The sequence below is a fragment of the Colias philodice genome, chromosome 6 (genome assembly GCF_061535455.1).
Source record: "Colias philodice isolate Cphi_HAF_F1 chromosome 6, ilColPhil1 Martin Lab GWU primary, whole genome shotgun sequence".
In the NCBI taxonomy this organism is placed as follows: domain Eukaryota; kingdom Metazoa; phylum Arthropoda; class Insecta; order Lepidoptera; family Pieridae; genus Colias; species Colias philodice.
Genome location: NC_143091.1, coordinates 13474591 through 13494839, shown reverse-complemented (window position 1 = coordinate 13494839; position 20249 = coordinate 13474591). Strand labels below are relative to the sequence as shown.

Below are 20249 nucleotides of genomic sequence, written 5' to 3'. Positions count from 1 at the left end.
TTCGACAAACACTTCCAGTTATTCCCAAGACAACATCAGCAGACGAGATCAATGCATGCTTGAAAAAATCACATCTCTGGCCACAAGTCCAAATACTGCAATTAACAAAAAACATGAGAGTTGAATTATCAAGAGATGAAACAACAGCACAATTTGCTAAAATACTTTTACAAATCGGCGAAGGTACATATCCTACTGACCAAACGACCGGCCTCATTGAACTTAATAGTGATTTCTGTAATATAGCCACTACTGAAGACGAACTAATCGACAAAATTTATCCAAATATTATTCAGAACTATACTAATGCAGAGTGGTTATTTCAAAGAGCAATTTTGGCCACTAAAAATAATATCGTTGACGATATCAATTTTAATATTCTGAAGAAAATACCTGGTGAAGAGAAAATATATAAATCGATCGACACGATGGTATCTATTGAAGAAAGTGTCAACTTCCCCACTGAATTTCTAAACTCTTTACAAGTACCAGGAATGCCATTACACTGCCTTCGTCTGAAAATTGGAACTCCAATCATACTACTCAGAAATCTCAACTCCCCAAAATTATGTAATGGAACTAGAATGATCGTAAAACAGCTATCGAATAATATCATTGAAGCTGAACTTATTTCTGGAAAGACCAAAGGACAGACAGTATTTATACCTAGAATACCACTGATCTCTTCGGAATTGCCATTTCAATTTAAAAGACTGTAGTTTCCAATAAAATTAGCCTTTAGTTTTACAATTAACAAAGCGCAAGGATAAACTTTAAAATATTGTGGCATTAACCTCAAAGAATCCTGCTTCTCTCACGGTCAGCTATATGTAGCTTGCTCAAGAGTAGGAAATCCGAAAAATTTATGTATATATATACTCCGGACAATAAAATGAAAAATGTTGTTTATAAACAAGTATTATAAATAATGAGAAAACGTTTTCAATAAACTTTTTTTTTACTTTTTACGTCATAGTTTATTTTTTTATTTCGACTCTACCACGTCATCTCATATCAACTCCCGGGCGAAGCCGGGTTTTTTAGCTAGTACTGATAATAAGAAGAAACATTAATTTAATTAAACGGTTGTCAAAGAAAATAAAAAATAACAAAATAATAACAAAAACAACATTTAAAGTGGTGATAATTCCTGAATTAATAATAATAATTTATAATTTTTGAAATAATTTACATAAAACTTATGATATGAGATGCTCAAAGTGGTCACCGTTTTGACGTAAACATAGGTTTGTTCGTTTTACTACTGAGCGCGTAGCAGCTGACAAGATTTTTTACAAGATTCGCAATAACCTTTCGCGTCGGTACATGTCGCATTGGGTATTTATTCCTGTACGATTCCAATGCAACTGTTGGGTTTTTATTATTTAAAAAGTAAGCGACTAACAGATCTAAACGTTCCAAATTATTTAAGGACATTTTTAGTGAGGACAGAGTAACTTTTGGTAACTTTTGTTTTCTATGTGTTATTGTTAAATAAGCCATAAAAATGTGACCTGTTCGTTCGATATTCAAATTTAAATAATTTTTCATCTCGTGCACGAGCTGCCAGCCACCGCCCGCTCACGCCCCGCGTCGCTGGCATGTTATGCTGCTGTGCCTTTGTCTTTTTACTTGCTCATGAATGAAAATAGTTTTTCGCGATTTATGACTTTTCTAGTACTCATACATCAGTTGGTCTTTTAGAGTGTTTTGATCCCCATGAGAAACTGGATCAATTGGCATCAAAAAAATTTTTTTTGAAAACTGCCGATTTCCTTGCTGACCGTACATTTTTTTAAAAATCTGTGAATGCAGATTAAAATTTCTCAAGAATTTAAGGATAGTCTCCTAAGAACGTTTTCATGTAGCTACAACGGTTAAGGTACCTGCCCTTCATGCCCCATCTTAACCTTCCACCCTGTATATATGTAAACTTAAATTTGTGAGGTGTGGTAGTGTCAATAACCACGTGTTCTGTGGGTAAAGTAAAAGTGTGCAATTATCACGAGAACACCTAAAGTCCAAACATTAACTACTTTTTTAAAATCACTAGATTACCAGCAAACCGAAGACCTTCTGAAAGGCCATATTTAAAAATTCCCTGGGCTAAATTTCTACTGCAAATTAAGAACACTTGATGTAGACTGACATTGATATTTTGATATTTGATTATCAAAAAGCTTTTGATAAAATAGACAACGACATACTTTTACATAAATTTGCTCTATTTGGCTTCAATCCGAAGCTTTTACAATTTTTCGCTAATTACCTAAAAGATAGGAAACAGTATGTACAGTTAGGAAATTATAAATCACATATGTATTACACGAGATCGGGTATAAGTCAAGGCTCGAATTTAGGGCCAACCCAGTTTTTAATTTTAATAAACGATTTGCCAAATGTAGTCATCACCGCTAGATGTCTGATGTTTGCTGATGACCTCAAGTTATACTTGACAGTTAATAACTTTACTGATCACCAGGTGATTCAAAACGATATAAATTCTGTTGCCCGGTGGGGTGTAGAAAATAGTTTGCTTTTCAACACTGAAAAGTGCAAAATAATGAGCTTTTCGCGCTCCCTAGTGCAACAAAACTTCAATTACAAACTAAATAATTCAAATTTGCAGCGCGTTTCAAATATAAAAGATTTAGGGCCGGCGCCCACTGCCGGCACGGCATGGCATGGCAGGGCAGAGGTTTTTATTACTAATGAAGTTATTTTGAATCTTATTTCAATCAGTTTAGAATTCAAGTTACTTTATTTCGATGCCACGATGCCGCGACGTGTTGCAGGATGCTGCAGCATGACGCGGCACGCCGCGGGATGCGGTGGCATGACGTGTCTTGCTGTTTCATTCCAAGGGATGCCGCGGCACACCATTGCATCCCGCGAGGCGTATGCGTCACTTTGGGGTCGAGTAATTATGATTTCTAGCTAGTTGAAATAAGGTTGAAACTTATGCAGCATTAGCGCGGAGCAAAACTGATGGATGCCAGAGTGGCTGGGCTTTTAGCAGGATGCTACGGCATGCCACTGAATGCTGCGGGATGCCACTGCACGCCGCGGGATGCCATTGCACGCCGCGGGATGCTCTGCCGTGCCATGCCGTGCCGTGCCGGCAGTGGGCGCCGGCCCTTAGGTGTCACCTTTACAACTCGCTTAGATTTTAAAGAGCATATAATAAACTTATGTAACAAATCCCTAAAAACGCTAGGATTTATAATCCGTAGGTACTAGTCATCATTTTTCTATACTAATATTATAAAGAGGAAAAGTTTGTAAGTATGTATGTATGTATGTATGTATGTATGTATGTATGGTTTTCACGCAAAAACTACTGGACCGATTTCAAAAATTCTTTCACCATTAGAAAGCTGCATCTTTACTGAGCAACATAGGCTATATTGCATTTTCAAAAAAATTAGAGATCCTTACCAAAAATGCAATAAAGTAACCCAAGGTGTAAAAAAATCCTCAATAAAACTTCTGTCATCGCGTGCGCTGCGGAATCTATTGAAGATAGAACAAAAAAATGTTCTACGGTATTATAGAATGGATCAATATCTACAAGAAAGTCCGCGATACCATATGTCCATCTTCAGTAGTTATGTTACTACAACAACTTTTTTACGTTTTCAAAGTCAATAGAAGTGCCGACAGTAATCAAACCATGTTATCCATACACATATATTAATCCTTATCCCATTAAATGATGTTTTATTATAGACTGTTTCAATACCAGCAAAATACTTTTTAAATGAAAAGAATTGGATATTCCATTCAAAAGATATAACGAATTTTTAAAAGTGTCAATCTACAGAAAATAGTAGGTATACTGCTCGAGCAGGCCGTAGTGCGGAGGTCACGGAGGAATTCTATCAATATGCGTCTTGACGGAACACAGTGGGGTTTTGGTCGGTAGGAATCCGACATAACCCACGGCCCCTCCCCCGGAGGCCGTGGGTATCTATGAAAGATTTCCCCACTAAAACAAAAAAAAAAAAAAAAAGGCCGTAGTGCGGGACGGGGTAAAGGTGTGTGTGTGTTTCATGTGATTAAAAATTAAACCTATAGTCCGACCTATAGTAGACTTTTCACTGTAACGATATCGCTATCTATGCGGGTGAAACCGCAGGGCATTGCTAGTATAATATAAAATGTGCCATCTCTCTTTATATCGCATATGTAAGAAGCAGCCTCGAGTATAATTGTACTATATGGGACCCCTACGAACATAAATATATTTTAAAGCTCGAAAAAGTCCAACAGAAATTTTGCAGATTCATTTATAAAAAAAAATGGTTATCTGTAAATTCGGTTTACTGACGATAGTTGAACGTGACAACGTCCGATTGTGCTTCTTTGTCGCTCGTTCCGCGCTCTCGCTTGCTCTTCAAGCCTTACATGGAACGCCTCAGAGCGAGGTGCCGCATGAGTCATGTTTTTTCGTGCGTGCAGCCGGCTCTATCGAATTATAAGACGTTGTCACGTCAAAAATGTACGGATACTATCCATACATTTATCCCTCCTTATTTGTTTATGGCATGACAGGCTTTATGTCACTGGAGTCGCGACGCAAATATTATAATATGTTAGAGATAAACTACGATAACATGGCTCGCCCCTCCAAAATTCAAAACGTTTGAAAGTATTTGTGAAAGTATTTACAATGCACCACCAAGATTCACAACGCATGTGTGCGTAATGAGACGGCCGTCAAACAAAAACAAATCCACGGATTTGTTGCTCGACTAGTCACGCTCTAATCGCTCATTATTATTAGTAATGGCGCTGCACTGACGTATTCTATGAAAACGACACGTGCGTTGTCTTGGGCGCTCGGTAACTTATGAATAGTTGACCAAAAAATCTGGCCGTAAAGTACTAAAGACGAATACGTACAACTACATACAAACTCCTTCGTAAAGATGTCACTACACACATTGAAACAGTAATTTGGAGGGGCGCGCCATGTTATCGTAGTTTATCTCTAATACATAATATAATGTACCAACTGTTAAAGGGCTGATAGACGTACAAACTTTAAAATCGCGGTTTTAAAGTTCGCGTACTTACTCGGCTCGACGTCGGTGACACACGTAGAGCTTGGTCAGTAGCTTCTCGCGTGTCACCGATATCGAATGTCTCTATGTCATCAACAGAGGGAATTTTATGTTATTCAGGAATTAAATATAGACATTTTTAATTTAATAACCAGCACTTATTTTAAGTAAATAGCATTCTAACAAAATAAATGTTCAAAAATTGAAGGATATTTTCGTTTTTACTATTATATTTTGAGGGTACTTTACAAAAAAAGGGCGTGTGCGCCGAGCCCACGCGTCAGGAGTGAAACTTCCTTGGCGTGATTCAAAGATACCTTCGCCAATATTCAATTATATTATATTCATTCATATTAATTATATTAAATTATTTTCATAAAACTAAAAGAAGAAGACGAAATTAATTGAACTTTTGCACTTAGTAACACCTATTATAGCTAGACAGGCTAGGCTCGCGGCTCGCGGCGGTGACAGACGTGCGAGCGAAGGTGGGCTACGAGTAAAATTTCAAACATGTTGGATCGTCAACGAACTTACTCGACGGTTTTTAAGTACGCGTACTTGGGGTGACACACGAGCGAAAAAGGTCGTCGAGCCACAAGTTCGCGTACTTACTCGTACGTCTATCACCCCTATTACACGGGGGCGTGGACAACCCAGACGCCCTAGAGCAGATCTGTCTAAACGTTCCGCCTAAGATCATGTACAGCGTGGCGGGTCCTCAGGACGTGGGCCTTTTTTTTTTTTATAGTGGGGAAATCTTCTTAGATACCCCCGGCTCCCGGGGATGGAGCCGTGGTTATGTCGGATTTCTACCGACTAAAGCCCCACTCTGTTCCATCGCGCTGCTTTGGACCGAACTGCGGGAACGGTTACGACTCTACCGTGTGTCCCGCCCAGCAGATGCCCGTTTCCAGGCCCACCACTAGAACCCCCCTCGCTGGTGGCTGCTGGAACGAAGGCTTACGCCACCAACGCGCAGACAATGGATTTTTCCCCGCTCCATCATCCACGTTCCCCCTAACCCCCGACCCCATCACCGTCCGGCCGGAGGGTGCACGCCGGAAGGTCCTCCGATGTGTGAAATACACGTCGGGGGACCCTCCGGCGCACTTTTATAGAGATTACCTCGGTGCAAGAGCTCCATGCCGAATGTGCATTTCAGACAGAATGCTGTGCGAAAAGCTCTCTTCTCTCTTGATACACATAAGTCGAGTGGGCCCGACGGTATCCCCGCCATTGTGCTGAAAAGATATGCTCCTGAACTGGCACCGGTTCTTACAGAGCTGTTTCGGTACTCTTATAACACCGGCATTGTACCTGCCTCATGGAAGACTGCCTCAGTGCACCCGATCCCTAAAAAAGGCGATCAATCGGATCCATCCAACTACAGACCAATCGCTATTACCTCCCTGCTCTCCAAAGTGATGGAAAACATCATTAACAGCCAGCTATTGGGTTATCTTGGAGAGAACCAGCTGATCAGTGACCAACAGTATGGTTTTCGTCATGGACGGTCGGCTGGTGATCTTCTAATCTTCCTAACTCACCGATGGGCAAGTGCTGTTGAGAGCAAGGGGGAAGCTTTAGCGGTTGGTCTGGACGTTGCAAAAGCCTTCGATCGGGTGTGGCATCAGGCGCTCCTCTCGAAAGTCTCCCATGGACTTCCAGAGAAATTATGCAAGTGGATTGCCAGTTTTCTAACAGCGCGCAGTATTCGAGTCTTGGTCGATGGATCAAGCTCTGACTTATTACCTGTGAACGCTGGCGTCCCCCAAGGCTGCGTACTCTCACCCACACTGTTCCTTCTGCATATCAATGACATGTTACAAATTAGTAACATTCATTGTTATGCAGATGACAGTACTGGTGATGCTATATATACCGGCCGCACTAATATTTCTCTGGAACACGTCCAAGAGTACCGCAACATACTTGTGTCCAAAATTGAGACTCTCCTTGGAGAAGTCTCAGAGTGGGGTCGACAAAATCTTGTCCGTTTTAACCCTGGCAAGACACAAGTATGTCTTTTTTCAGCTAAAAAAGCACCATTTCTCACAGCGCCCCTATTTGAGAGCACCCCCCTTAGTATCAAGTCTAGTATCGGAATTCTTGGTGTCAATATTTCTGATGACATTCAGTTCCGCTATCATTTGGAAGGCAAAGCTACACTAGCTTCCAAAAAATTGGGTGTCCTAAATAGAGCGAAGCAGTATTTCAGGCCTGAACATCTATTACTACTTTACAAAGCGCAAATACGGCCTCATATGGAATACTGCTCCCATCTCTGGGCCGGGGCACCACAATATCAGCTCCTGCCACTTGATAGCGTGCAACGAAGAGCCGTCAGAATTATTGGCAAACAAGCACTTACCGATCGGCTTGATTCTCTAGATTTACGACGAGACGTTGCATCTTTATGCGTTTTCTACCGTCTGTATAATGGGGAGTGCTCTGAGGAGTTGTTTGAGCTGATACCTGCCGCGGAATTCCACTACCGTACCGCACGGCATAAGACCAAGTTCCACGCTCACCAGCTGGACCTCTGGCGCTCTAGTACGGTGCGATTTACCCGCCACTTCATTCCGCGCACAACCAAATTGTGGAACAGCCTGCCTTCGGCGATATTCCCGAACGCCTATGACATCGAGGCATTTAAAAAGAGAATATATCTCCACCTTAAAAAGTCGGCAACACATCTTCGGACACGTCTGTAGATGCCTATGGGCTGTGGAATTGCTTACCATCAGGCGATCCACATGCTCGTTTGCCTTCTTTCATATAAAAAAAAAAAAAAAGCCCCCACCTCACCAGAGGTGGCGGCCCTCGGTCCGGCCCCACGGACCGGATTACGAGTTGGCAGACGGCCGTTTCACAGCGGCCGCCGCCCCACACCTCTCTGCAGGAGTCTCCGCGCGTCATCACAATGACGCGTCGGGATCCCGCCCTCCGCTGCACGGCGTGGCTTGCTAAACCAGCGAGCCCGGCGCGCCGCGACCTCTGGCCGCCATCCACCGCCGCATAAAAGCCGGCTCCTCTCTGGCCCACAAACAGGACCTCTGCCGTCGGGTGAGTCGAGGCTTTCCAACCCCAACTGCCGTTCAGCGCCACCTTTGCCTAGTGGACACGGGGTCCGCCAAGCCACGACCTCTGGTCGCCATCCCACGCCGCGGCCGCACACAGCGGCCGCTGGGCCACACCTAGCCCTGGCCGTCGGGCCGGTCGAATCTCCCCGACTCTAAACCAGCCGTTCAGCCCCTCGCTGGTCCAATTTCGCTTCACTCAGAGGGCCATAACTCTGAGCTACTGAGCCCCTCCGCCGCGACAAGGCCTGGACCGTTGGGGGGTCAGGACGTGGGCCTGCGACGCCTTCGCGATTTGTTCACCGTCCAGTTGGGAGGGCGAACGAATAGTGGTAGGAATGCTCCCCTTATACGAGGAATAAAGCTGCTCAATGACATGCTCGCTCACAGCAATGATTGCGATATATTTTGTTTAAGTTTGTATAAATTTAAAAATATTATTTTGTTCTTTCTTAGTTATAAATAAAACCGGCCAAGTGCGAGTCGGGCTCGCGCACAAAGGGTTCCGTAGCAGCAAATATAATAAATTACAGTTAAATCAACCTATCTCAAAAACTATAAGAGATACTTTGATCAAACCAAAAATCGTTGAAAGAGTTAATTAGCATGCATCACCTCTATTTTTTTTAGAATTTTATACCCCGTAGTTATAAAAATAGAGGGGGGGGACATACTTTTTACGACTTTGAGAGCTGATATCTCAAAAACCGTTCACTTTAAGAAAAATGTTTTTTAGAAAACTTTATATCATTTTAAAAGACCTTTCCATTGATACCCCACACGGGTATGTACATCGAAAAAAAAAATTTCATCCCTCAGTTACATGTATGGGGGGCCCCACCCCCAATTCTTTTTTTTACTATTTAGTGTCATATTTTTGTAGCGGTTCATACAACACATATTCCCATCAAATTTCATCACTGTAGTACTAATAGTTTCCGAGTAAATCGGCTGTGACAGACGGACAGACGGACAGACGGACAGACGGACATGACGAAACTATAAGGGTTCCGTTTTTGCCATTTTGGCTACGGAACCCTAAAAATGATATAATTTTAGTTAAGTAACTGCCTTGTAATATTTTGGGTATACATACCTGTAAATTACTTGTGTTGGAAAATAAAGAATAATAATTAACATAAACACACTTACCAATATGATTACACATTCCACACTCACACACACGCACGAACACATACACTAGCGCGTACATACACACACACATACTCAAACACACACAGCAGCATACTCGCATTATCACATACACATTCATTCCTTTAAGATTTGGTAGGAATTTAATTTAATTTAAAATTTGTTCGTCTTTCTTGTATTGGTGTTTTTACAGTAAAATTGTCATCTGGTAAATTTTGTATACTTTTATGCATTATGTAGGTACGTAAACTTGTGTTAACCTACTTTGTATGATATCCGCCAGGGGGGCTGGTGACCTGTACCTCAGACTTCTATGCAGTCTATTTCAGGCACCAGTTTCTCACAACGTTATCCTCTACTGTACTTTGTGTAATATAATTAAGTTTTGTAACCTATTAATGTTGTGAGAACCAAATAAAGATGATTTTATTCTATTTTATTCTATTCATGTGCTAATAATTCATTGAATATCAAAAAAAAGACGTGTGGCACTCGGGGACTGCCGCGGTAAAGCGCAAGTATTGCATAGCATGCCTTCAAGCCACGCCTCCGAGCCAGTCGGAGTGGGGAGCGTGAGGTTTTTTCGTTACGGAATTTCTCGATTCGGTCCCCGCGCTCAAGACCCGCGATAGAAGCTATGCAATAGCTTAATAATATTTTATGTCAGATAGTAAATGCTGAAAGCACATCACTACATAGTATAAAACAAAGTCGCTTTCCCTGTCCCTATGTCCCTATGTCCCTTTGTACGCTTAAATCTTTGAAACTACCCAACGGATTTTGATGCGGTTTTTTTTAATAGATAGAGTGATTCAAGAGGAAGGTTTATATGTATAATAACATCCATCAAATAGTGGAGAAGTACTGTTATTTTTGAGGTTTCTAATGTGATGTCGTAAAAAATTACATTTTTTCCGCTTACATTGCAAACGCAGGCTGATACCTACGAGTTTTATCAAAATAATGTACTAAGTATTATACACATTGAAAAGGTCTACAGAAAAGTCCGCGATGGTATATGTCTATCTCTTATGGATAACCCACAATAACTTTTTTTTGTCATTTACTTTTTACGACAAATAATGGCTAATTTTCGAAGCGATTCTAACCAATACAGCATTAATCCTTAACCAATTAAATACCATGGATACATTGTTCATTTAATATAGATCTATATGGCCCTTTACACCGTATGATTTAAGTGAATATTTTCGAAGATATTACAGATTTAAAAATTGCGGGACGTAGCGTTTGCGGCGGTACCGGCCGGCCGCCCGGTGCGGGTCGCTATGTTTTCACAGTTTTTACCCGACTGCCAAAGAAGGAGGGTAATGTTTTTCGAGTGTATGTAAGTATGTATGTATGTCTTTTCCTTTGTGACCACCTGTAGCCTAAACGGCTTGATGGATTTTGATGTATGAGGTATCGTTAGATTTGTCTTGATTACGGGAGTGTCATAGGATACATTTTATCCTAAAAGTCCCACGGGATAAAGACATAATAATATTTTTTCTAAATTTCCCTTTAAAAAAATATGTATGCGGTATCATTAGATTCATTTCAATCACTCTTTTTTTAGTGTGCAGTCGGGTATTTTGTTTTTTTAATAATTTACTTGTTCTGTAGTGTATTTAGTATCAGCATTGCACCCGTGCGAAGCCGGGGCGGGTCGCTAGTAATATTATAATATACTAGCGGTCCGCCCCGGCTTCGCCCGTGGTACATATGAAAAATAGATGTTGGCCGATTCTCAGACTTACCCGATATGCACAGAAAATTTCATGAGAATCGGTCCACCCGTTTCGGAGGAGTATGCAGACTAACATTGTGACATGAGAATTTTATATATAAGATTTTATCTCACTAGTGACATACCATTAGGGTGGGCTAATAGATGCGGTCGGGGCGGAGGCGCGGCGAGTTCGATGGGCTCGCGCGCGAAGGAGCGCAGATGCAGCGCGCAGGAGCGCTCGGAGCGCGCGCCCGCACTGCCGCCCACCGCGCCGCACACGCCACCCGCGCTGCCCGCGCTCTCGCACGCGCCAGACGACATACTGAACGTCGCATACGGGCTTATTTCGTGCATGTCGTCTGATGAAAAACCACAAACACATTTAAAATAAATAATATTATAAACATAATGTGCTCAAAATGCTCATGTTTTATTGGTATTCTTCAACAATAGACTTATACAGTTTCGTTAAAGATATACAGGGTGTTTGGAAGGTGGGTGCAAAGCTTTAAGGGGATGATAGTACGGAGCATTTAGAACATCAAAATGTTGCTCAAAAGCAACAGTTGTCTTAGACCAAGTAACTAGTTAAAACACCCTTACTTCAAGAAATTGTAAGATATCTGCACAAATGATATAGGTATCAAAAGAAAGGGAAATACCCAAGCATGTTTCTAAATGTGTTTGAACATCTGTAGCTATTTTATTTATTTTTTCAATTTTTTTTATTACATTTAAACGATTGGTAAATGTATTTTTTGAGATAAATGGTACTTTTAAATGCTTGGATACAGTTGAACACACAATGCACTAGCGAAATAAATTGTATACCGTAGACATTTCAACGTAATTTGAACGTTGTATGCAATTTAATGGCAGATTTCGGAATTTTGCAAAAAAAAAGTAAAATGCTCCCAAAAAAAAAATATTGAACTTGGTCTAAGACAACTGTTGCTCAAAATGTTCTAAATGCTCCATCATCCCCTTAAAGCTTTGCACCCACCTTCCAAACACTATTATTGTGTATTTTATAACTGTATTTTATAACAAATTCAAATTCATTTGTTTCTTCTTTTTTTAAGTAAATGAAAGTTGAATATAGCTCACTGTCAGGTGGGTCCAGCGTCTTCCCGTTATTGTGCGTAGGTTGCGGCAGGGCATAGTGGCGAGGCGGCGCGTGGCGGCGGCAGGCCAGCAGCAGCAGGGCGGCGGCGGCGAGCAGCGCCAGCGCCGCGCCGCCCAGCGCCGCCGCCAGCCCCGCGCGGCCCCAGCCCCGCTCCCCGCGCGGCTCCGCCTCCGCGCCGCCGTCAGCCGCGCTCATACGCGCCTCCAGCGGCAAATCTATCGGCTCGCCTATCTGTTCTACGCATTGTACCACATTATCATTTTTTATCTGATTGACACCACGTGAGTTAAATGTAGAGCAAAAATCATTGAAGCGATTGATTTTTGCCCATAACATACAAACTTTTAATTTATTTTACTTTTTTGTAGGTGAAAATATATAAATACCTAATTTATCTTATAGTTTAGAATAATAAAGACTAAAGCTATCCATTTCGTCCTTTACATGCTTGTAAAGAGTTAAACAAAGTAGAATAATAACACATAATAATGCCATGGCGTTAGTATAAGCAAAACATATTCATAAGGTTGTTTTTATCATTTGATTTTTCATAAATAGTGTTTAGTTTGTGTTTAGGTAAAGCCGGAAAAATATCAAATTAGGTTCAGTGCAAATGTACCAACCACCAGTATGGGCGCGTGTAGCTGCCCGGTACAGCGCCGGCGTGTCGCCTGCGGGCGAACGTGCTAGGATACGAATTTCATACCACGTCGCTGGCTCCAGGCTATTTACCTGGTGTGAATAATAATAATATTTATCGTCATTCATGTCATACCTATACAATTTTTGATCAAAAAAAAATTATGTGCATTGTGCACTACCTAATATTAAAATAACTAGTTAAATTCACATTAAATGAGATTCATAGAGACCCTCAAGTCGAAACGCTAGAGAAAACTTTTTCTGGGGATATAAGAATAAATTAGATTTTTGGTGGCAAATGGAATATGCATAATATGATGTCTCACATGCACGGTCTCCCCGTCGGTGCGCAGGTCGGCCCAGGCGCCGCCCGCCGCGCGCACGGCCACGCGCCAGCTCGCCACGGGGCAGCGCCCGCCCCACGCCAGCAGCGAGACGCGCAGCGCGCTACTGTTCGCCCAGATACTCTCTTTGCCCGACGGCGCCTTAGCCTCTACGCAAACCGATTATCTCTTATGCATTGAAGGGAATTACGGTCAATCGATTTTTAGTGTTCCATACCGAAAGGGTTAAACAGGACTCTATTACTGACTGAGATGATATGATCTCGTGAACCGTAATAGTTGGAAATTTGAAAATTTCAGAGAAATTTTATTTGCCGCTATAACAACAATTACCTAATACTAAAAAACCGACCATGTGCGAGTCGGACTCACGCACGAAGGGTTCCGTACTATGGGGACCCCCCTTAATTTTTTATTTTTTATTTTTAGTATTTGTTGGGCAACTACGATAATAAAACAAGATGTAATTGAAGAAAATAAAAAATAGCTTATTTATACGGAACCTTATGTCGTGATCGAGCCCATAACAGATTTTTTGCTTTATTGCACACAATATTAATATCGCTTTACATACTTAACTATATTTTACTAGTTTAAGCAGAACGTAAAATACCTAAACTATTGGTCAGTTTTCATTGATTAGTAAAAACGAGTACTGACTGTCTCCTCTGGTGCGAAGTTTGAGCGGGCTGGACGGCGGCGAGGCGCCGACGGCGTTGTGCGCGCTGAGCGCCGCGCTGTACGGTGCGCCGCAAGCCAGCCCGTATAGCGCCGCACCCGCCTCGCCCGCCGGCACACGCAGGGCCCTCGCTGCGCCAGCCTCTCGGCCCTCCCAGCCTTCCCACCACCACACTGTGTAACCTAGCGCACCAAACCATTTCACAACATTACACTTAAAAAAGTTTTTAATATATTTGTGAATATTTTTATGTAAATCCTTAAATTTACCTAAAAGTGGTGCCCCTCCTGCATTTGGCGGGTCCCACGCGAGGTGCAGGCGGTGGTGCGCGGCGCGTGCGAGACGCGGCGAGGGCGTAGCGGGCGGCCGCAGCGCCTGCACGCTGAACTGAGCAGCGTCGCCCCCGACTGAGTTCCGTACTGAGCAAGTGTAGTTGCGGGACCATTTCTCATCTAATTCTGTATGTAATGTTTCATAGCTTCATCACAAACTTCGACATAAACTAATGTAAAAAATAAATCTATACTAATATTATAAAGCTGAAGAGTTTGTTTGTTTGTTTCTTTGAACGCGCTAATCTCGGGAACTACTGGTCCGATTTGAAAAATTCTTTCGGTGTTAGATAGCTCATTTATCGAGGAAGGCTATAGGCTATATATCATCACGCTACGACCAACGGGAGAGGAGTCACGGGGGTGAAACCGCGCGAAGCAGCTAGTAAAACATATAACTGTTAACATAAGAATTAAGTATAAAATTATATAACTCTGTTACTGGCTAATGTTTAACTGTTAATGCTATAATTGTTAATTATATTATGTTAATTATTCTGTTAAATAAATGTTATGTTATATGTATGTTAAAATGTTACGCGTCGCGACGGTAATATGTTATTTTGTGGACTGAATTAATTTATGTTAAACGTCGCCCGCGATACCTAGTATTGCTGACTAGGGTGTTCGGTGGCCATTGCACCGAACAGGTAGGTATTCGATTTTATCAAGAAATAGTTTGAATTAAGTTGAAAAACGTTCTATGATATTGATCAGAATAGGTAGAAATAAAATAATTAATGTTGAGGGTACGCGATATTTTCAATCGGCCAATGGGAGCGGCTTTCGTCATCGGGACTCAGTTTTTGTATTCGCTATTAGTATTCGTTGTTCGGACTCGAGATATATTGCACTGGTAGTAATCACATCATCAGATATCTAATTTGATACGGATTATCAATAGCACTTCTCGGGAAGTTTTGGTTGCTTCTAATTGTTTTATAATTAATTTTTATAATCATAATAACGCATTTAATGGCGATGTAGTGTGCTTGGCTGTACAACGGTGGTAACGTACATCGTAAATTGTATCCTTTTATATAATACTAGGTTTCCGCCCGCGGCTTCGCCCGCGCAGTCAAAGAAAAACCCGCATAGTTCCCGTTCCCGTGGGATTTCCGGGATTGCGTCATTTTCCCGGGATAAAAAGTAGCCTATGTCCTTTCTCGGGTATCAAAATATCTCCATACCAAATTTCATGAAAATTGGTTCAGTAGTTTAGGCGTGATTGAGTAACAGTCAACAGACAGACAGACAGAGTTACTTTCGCATTTATAATATAAAAGTATGGAAGTATGGATTTTGTTTAATCCTGTAAATACCCATAGTTTTCCTCCCCAAGGGTACCCTATTGTTTTTAATCTTAATATTATATTATTATTAAGTATACTAGTGGTTCGCCCCGGCTTCGCCCGTGATACATATTTCGCAATAAAAGGTAGCCTATGTTCTTTCTCAGGGTCTAAAGATTGTCTGTGCCAAATTTCATCAAAATCGGTTGAGAGGTTTAAGCGGGAAAGCGTAACAGACAGACAGACAGAGTTACTTTCGCATTTATAATATTAAGTAGGGATTTGACCGACCGACACACCACAATATAATATTATGTATGTTCTACTGTTAATTAATGTTATTTTGGAAAGTCAACGGCCGCCGATCAGTTCTTTGTGATACAGATATCGTTGAAATAAAGTTTGTTAGCCACAATTGCAATTTATTTACTTAAGTACTTATTTTGTAAAAAAATCAATAACATTATTCATTGTTAGTCAAACAATCACACTTTCGCCCTTATAAAATGAGTAAGGAAGTAAAAGATTGTGTAAGTACACACTGTGTATAATGAGATCTCCCGCGTCGGTGACGGAGTGCGCGGGCGGCAGCGGCGCCCACCGGCGCAGCAGCGGCGCGGCGCCCAGCGCGGCGCACGGCAGCCGAACGCGCGCCCCTAGCGGCGCGCGCACCACGCGGCCCAGCGATGAGATGCGGGCCACTCCTGACAAATTATGGTATTTATTGAACTACAATGTTGTTCAATGGAGTACAATGGTGTTGACTGTTATCGATATGGGTAAATTAGGTAATAAATAGGTGTAAGCGTTTACCTAAAGGAGTGGGTGCAGCCGTGACTGCGCGGCTGGGCGGACCGGCGCCGGCGCCCGTGGAGGCGCGCACCCAGAACTCGTATACGGCGCGCTCGCGAAGCCCGCGCACGTCGTGGCTCAGCTCCTCCTCGCCCTCCCAGCCCTCGCCAGCCGGGCCGCTAGCTTCAGCGCGTTGAGACCACTCGCCCCCCACTCTAAGGACGTTTTGCTTTAGTCACCGACTTACTGCATCTTGAACTTGACTTAACTTACTAACTTAACTTAACTTACTTACTTACTTCTTTACTTTGACTTGAACCTACTAACTTAATTATATTACGTTTCAAAAAATTTGTTTGTCGCGTAAGTAAAGATAATTTGTAAAAATCTAAATCTTAGGTCTAAATTATCAACTTACTAGGCTTCCGCCCGCGGCTTCGCCCGCGCAGTCAAAGAAAAACCCGCATAGTTCCCGTTCCCGTGGGATTTCCGGGATTGCGTCATTTTCTCGGGATAAAAAGTAGCCTATGTCCTTTCTCGGGTATCAAAATATCTCCATACCAAATTTCATGAAAATTGGTTCAGTAGTTTAGGCGTGATTGAGTAACAGACAGACAGACAGAGTTACTTTTGCATTTATAATATTAGTATGGATTATCAATATCTCCGTTTGTTTACGACCTACCGTCATTTTGAGTTCTGTTTACTGTTCCAAATTCAAACTTTGTTTACTGCTTTTGGCTTAATAAAAATAACTGCGTTAAAAACAACCGACTTCAAAAACGGAATAGTAAAAAATAAAAAATACGTGTGGCACTCGTGGACTGCCGCGGTAAAGCTATTGCATAGCATGCCTTCAAGCCTGTCGGAGTGGGGAGCGTGAGGTTTTTCGTTACGCAATTTCTGGATTCGGTCCCCGCGCTCAAGGCCCGCAATAGAAGCTATGCAATAGCTTAAAAAGATTTGATATTATAAATTATTATCCACATATTATTTAGATGTGCTATTTATTAAATAGGTTTGAAGTCGGTGGCAAGCACTAAGCGCTGAGTATTGAGTCCGTGCACCGACATCAAACCTTTTTAGTAAATAGCACATCTAAATAATATACATAATGTATAGTTATAAATAATATCAAATCTTTTTTATTTTTTACTTTTCCGTTTTTGAAGTCGGTTGTTTTTAACGCAGTTATTTTTATTGTACTTATCTCTGTGGTGCATAAGAATGCTGTTTGTTGTCGTTGTTGGTGTTGTTTGTGCATTTTGTTGCAACAACGTTATATCCAATATTCATAATAATAATTGGGGGCATATAATATTTAAAATATCGTTATTAAATAGTTAAGTTCGTACTTGCCAAGTTCCCTCGTATAGAGCGTATAATGAGTGAGGCGGCCCGCGCGCTCCGTCGGCGCCAGCCACGCCACGCGCACCGACTGCGCCGACGAAGGCAACGCACGGACCAACTCAGGAGCGCCGGGAACTATAGCAACGTATAAGGTTATAAAGCAGAGGCGGTCACGAGAGTTCCAGCTTAAACATTGAAATATCATATTATACCGTCTTCTCTAGTGAGGCAGTAGACGGGTGCGGAGGGCGGGCCGGGCCCGCGTTCAGAGCGCGCGCGCACGCTCACGGAGTAGTTGGCAGCGGCGCGCAGCCCCTGCAGCAGCGCCTCGCCGCCCGCCGCACGCGCTGTCTGCGACCGCACCGCGCCGCTCCACGCTGCACAGTTACCCATCATAATATTATACTCCCATAGTATAACGTGAACAAGTTATCTTCGAGCAAAGGTACATCGCGCCGTTTGTATGTACGCGGAGCGCTTGGCCACGGCCCCGTTCATGTATTGCAATTTGTATGCAAGCTTGACTCACGTTTATAATATTATGACGAATTATTTAAAATATATTATCAATGTGACAAGTGGCAACCCTGCGCCTGGCGAGTTTAGGTACCGTCAAGCCTGTATATCTCCGCGTATAGGTATTAAAAACATACCTACAGGCGCAAGGGTTAATCTGGCCAAGGCTGCTGCAAGCGAAAAAAGAATCACGCGCGCGCGCTGTTTGTTCGACCACGTTTAACTTTCTCGATAATTGCAAGATGGACACAAAACGAAAAAAAAAGCAAATAATTTGGAAAATCCAAAAGTGCACGCCTCATAATTTTTTTTAATAAATATTTATTAATTATTATTTTTGTTTATTTAATAACAATTAAACCACATCGAATCAGACCCTGAAAAATGAAAGGGTTCTATTCCTGAGCATACTCAAGCGTAAGAGAAAAAAAAAAGACTCGATTAGTAAAGTATTTCGGTCGCTATCGTGTTAACAAGAAAAAGAATCCGCACATACAGACACACGGACGTCCAAGACAGAACTTTTTTAAACTGTTTTTTAACTAGTTTAAATAACAAAAATGACATCAAAAATATCATGAACGTTAAAAATAGTGTTTTTTCTTAATATGTGTGTGTATGTATTATCTTACAAGTGCAATGTATGATACATAAAGACATTTTAAGTTTGAAAAATCAGATGTTTTGCGCGAAGTGACAGTAGTACCCACCTCAACGCTTCGCTTATGAGGCGTGCAAAAGATACTGTGCAGTATTTAATTGTTTAAATACGGAACGTGATCGAAATTTAACTTTTTTTTTGGTTTCCTAAAGACACTGACAGGTAAAATCTACTTTGATTGGATAACATTATGTTCCTATATACAGGGTGTAATCGTTAAGTGTGCACAGGCGATTATTCCGTAATCTACAGATATCAAAAAACTTTAAACTGATATTGAAAGTACTATACTAATGAGTAAAATGACAATAATAACTTTTTAAAAGTAAAACGACAAATATCCAAAAATCTTACATGAAACGCTCCCATACATTTAGTATGAAATATGACTATTCCAAACATTTTTGAAAGGTTTTGCTTTTTTAATTGATTTTGTGCTTTAATTACTTCGCAAATCTTAATGAAAGTTCATTTGGAGACTGTAGTCATTTCGAACATTTGTTTTGAATACAAAATGTATGGGAAATAAAATGTATGGGAGCGTTTCATGTAACATTTTTGGATATTTCTCGTTTTATTGAAGTGAAACTTCTTTATCGGGGTTGGAAAAAAAATTAGTGTAACATTTTTTCGTTACGCGTGACATTTTTCCGTTACGCGCCATCTTTTTCTTATCCCTACCACGCGTGACTCGTCGTATTTCTGTAAAGTTGCATAAAATAATTCATTTTTTGAAAAATAAGGTCTAAAAGAAATTTCACTTCTTACGTGTGTACACTACACACACACACATTTTTTAAAAAAAAAGTTATTATTGTCATTTTACTCATTAGGTATAGTACTTTCAATATCAGTTTAAAGTTTTCAATACGTATAACCACATTTAACTTATTATGAACCGTTCTCCCGTGAATTAAGGCCTTTATTCCCTCAAAAAAAATTTGGTTGGTATGTAAATGAACACGTGCTCGACTGGAACGCGAAGCTAAATTAAATCATTATTGTTTATCAGATTGAGTACATATTTCTTTGAAAACCATTGCGAAGAAAAGCTTCTGTAGCTACCTGGTGCATTCAATAAGTACCTAGCCTCATCGCCAGAGGGCGCTATTGTTTCAAAATAGTTTTACCACAGTGTAGCTCATTCTTTTTTAATTATTTTCTTTAATTTTCATTCCAATCCCTTCATTTGTTTTAATTTGACAACCTATGGAAGGGAACGTGTCGATCGGTTTTACAAAAATGGAAAAAGAGCAATATCGTTCGGTGATTCGATTCCTATTTTTGGACGGGAAAGAGCGCATCGAAATCAAAGACCGCTGGGATGCTGTGTACGGTGACTCTTCTCCATCGATAGCCACCATCAAGAATTGGTTCAACGAGTTTGCACGTGGCCGTACGACGGTTTTTGATGAACCACGTCCAGGTGCACCAAAAACAGCTGCTACGGATGAAAACATTTAAAAAATCCATGATCTCGTA

At 41.3% G+C, this 20249-nt stretch overlaps 1 protein-coding gene across 1 annotated transcript in view; it reads right to left on the bottom strand.

Annotated features, from left to right (window-relative positions):
• The window catches only part of LOC149488162 (cell adhesion molecule Dscam2-like), a 77373-nt gene that overhangs the window by 8459 nt on the left and 48665 nt on the right, over positions 1-20249 (bottom strand). The window contains exons 27-37 of the mRNA XM_089695805.1: positions 17803-17967; positions 17596-17725; positions 16262-16455; positions 15991-16152; positions 14094-14282; positions 13806-14006; positions 13128-13294; positions 12783-12891; positions 12141-12395; positions 11313-11392; positions 11177-11270 (exon numbers count right to left, since the gene is read on the bottom strand). Of these exons, the coding sequence (XP_089551931.1) occupies positions 11177-11270; positions 11313-11392; positions 12141-12395; positions 12783-12891; positions 13128-13294; positions 13806-14006; positions 14094-14282; positions 15991-16152; positions 16262-16455; positions 17596-17725; positions 17803-17967 (1746 nt within the window). The remainder of the gene's footprint in view (positions 1-11176; positions 11271-11312; positions 11393-12140; positions 12396-12782; positions 12892-13127; positions 13295-13805; positions 14007-14093; positions 14283-15990; positions 16153-16261; positions 16456-17595; positions 17726-17802; positions 17968-20249) is intronic.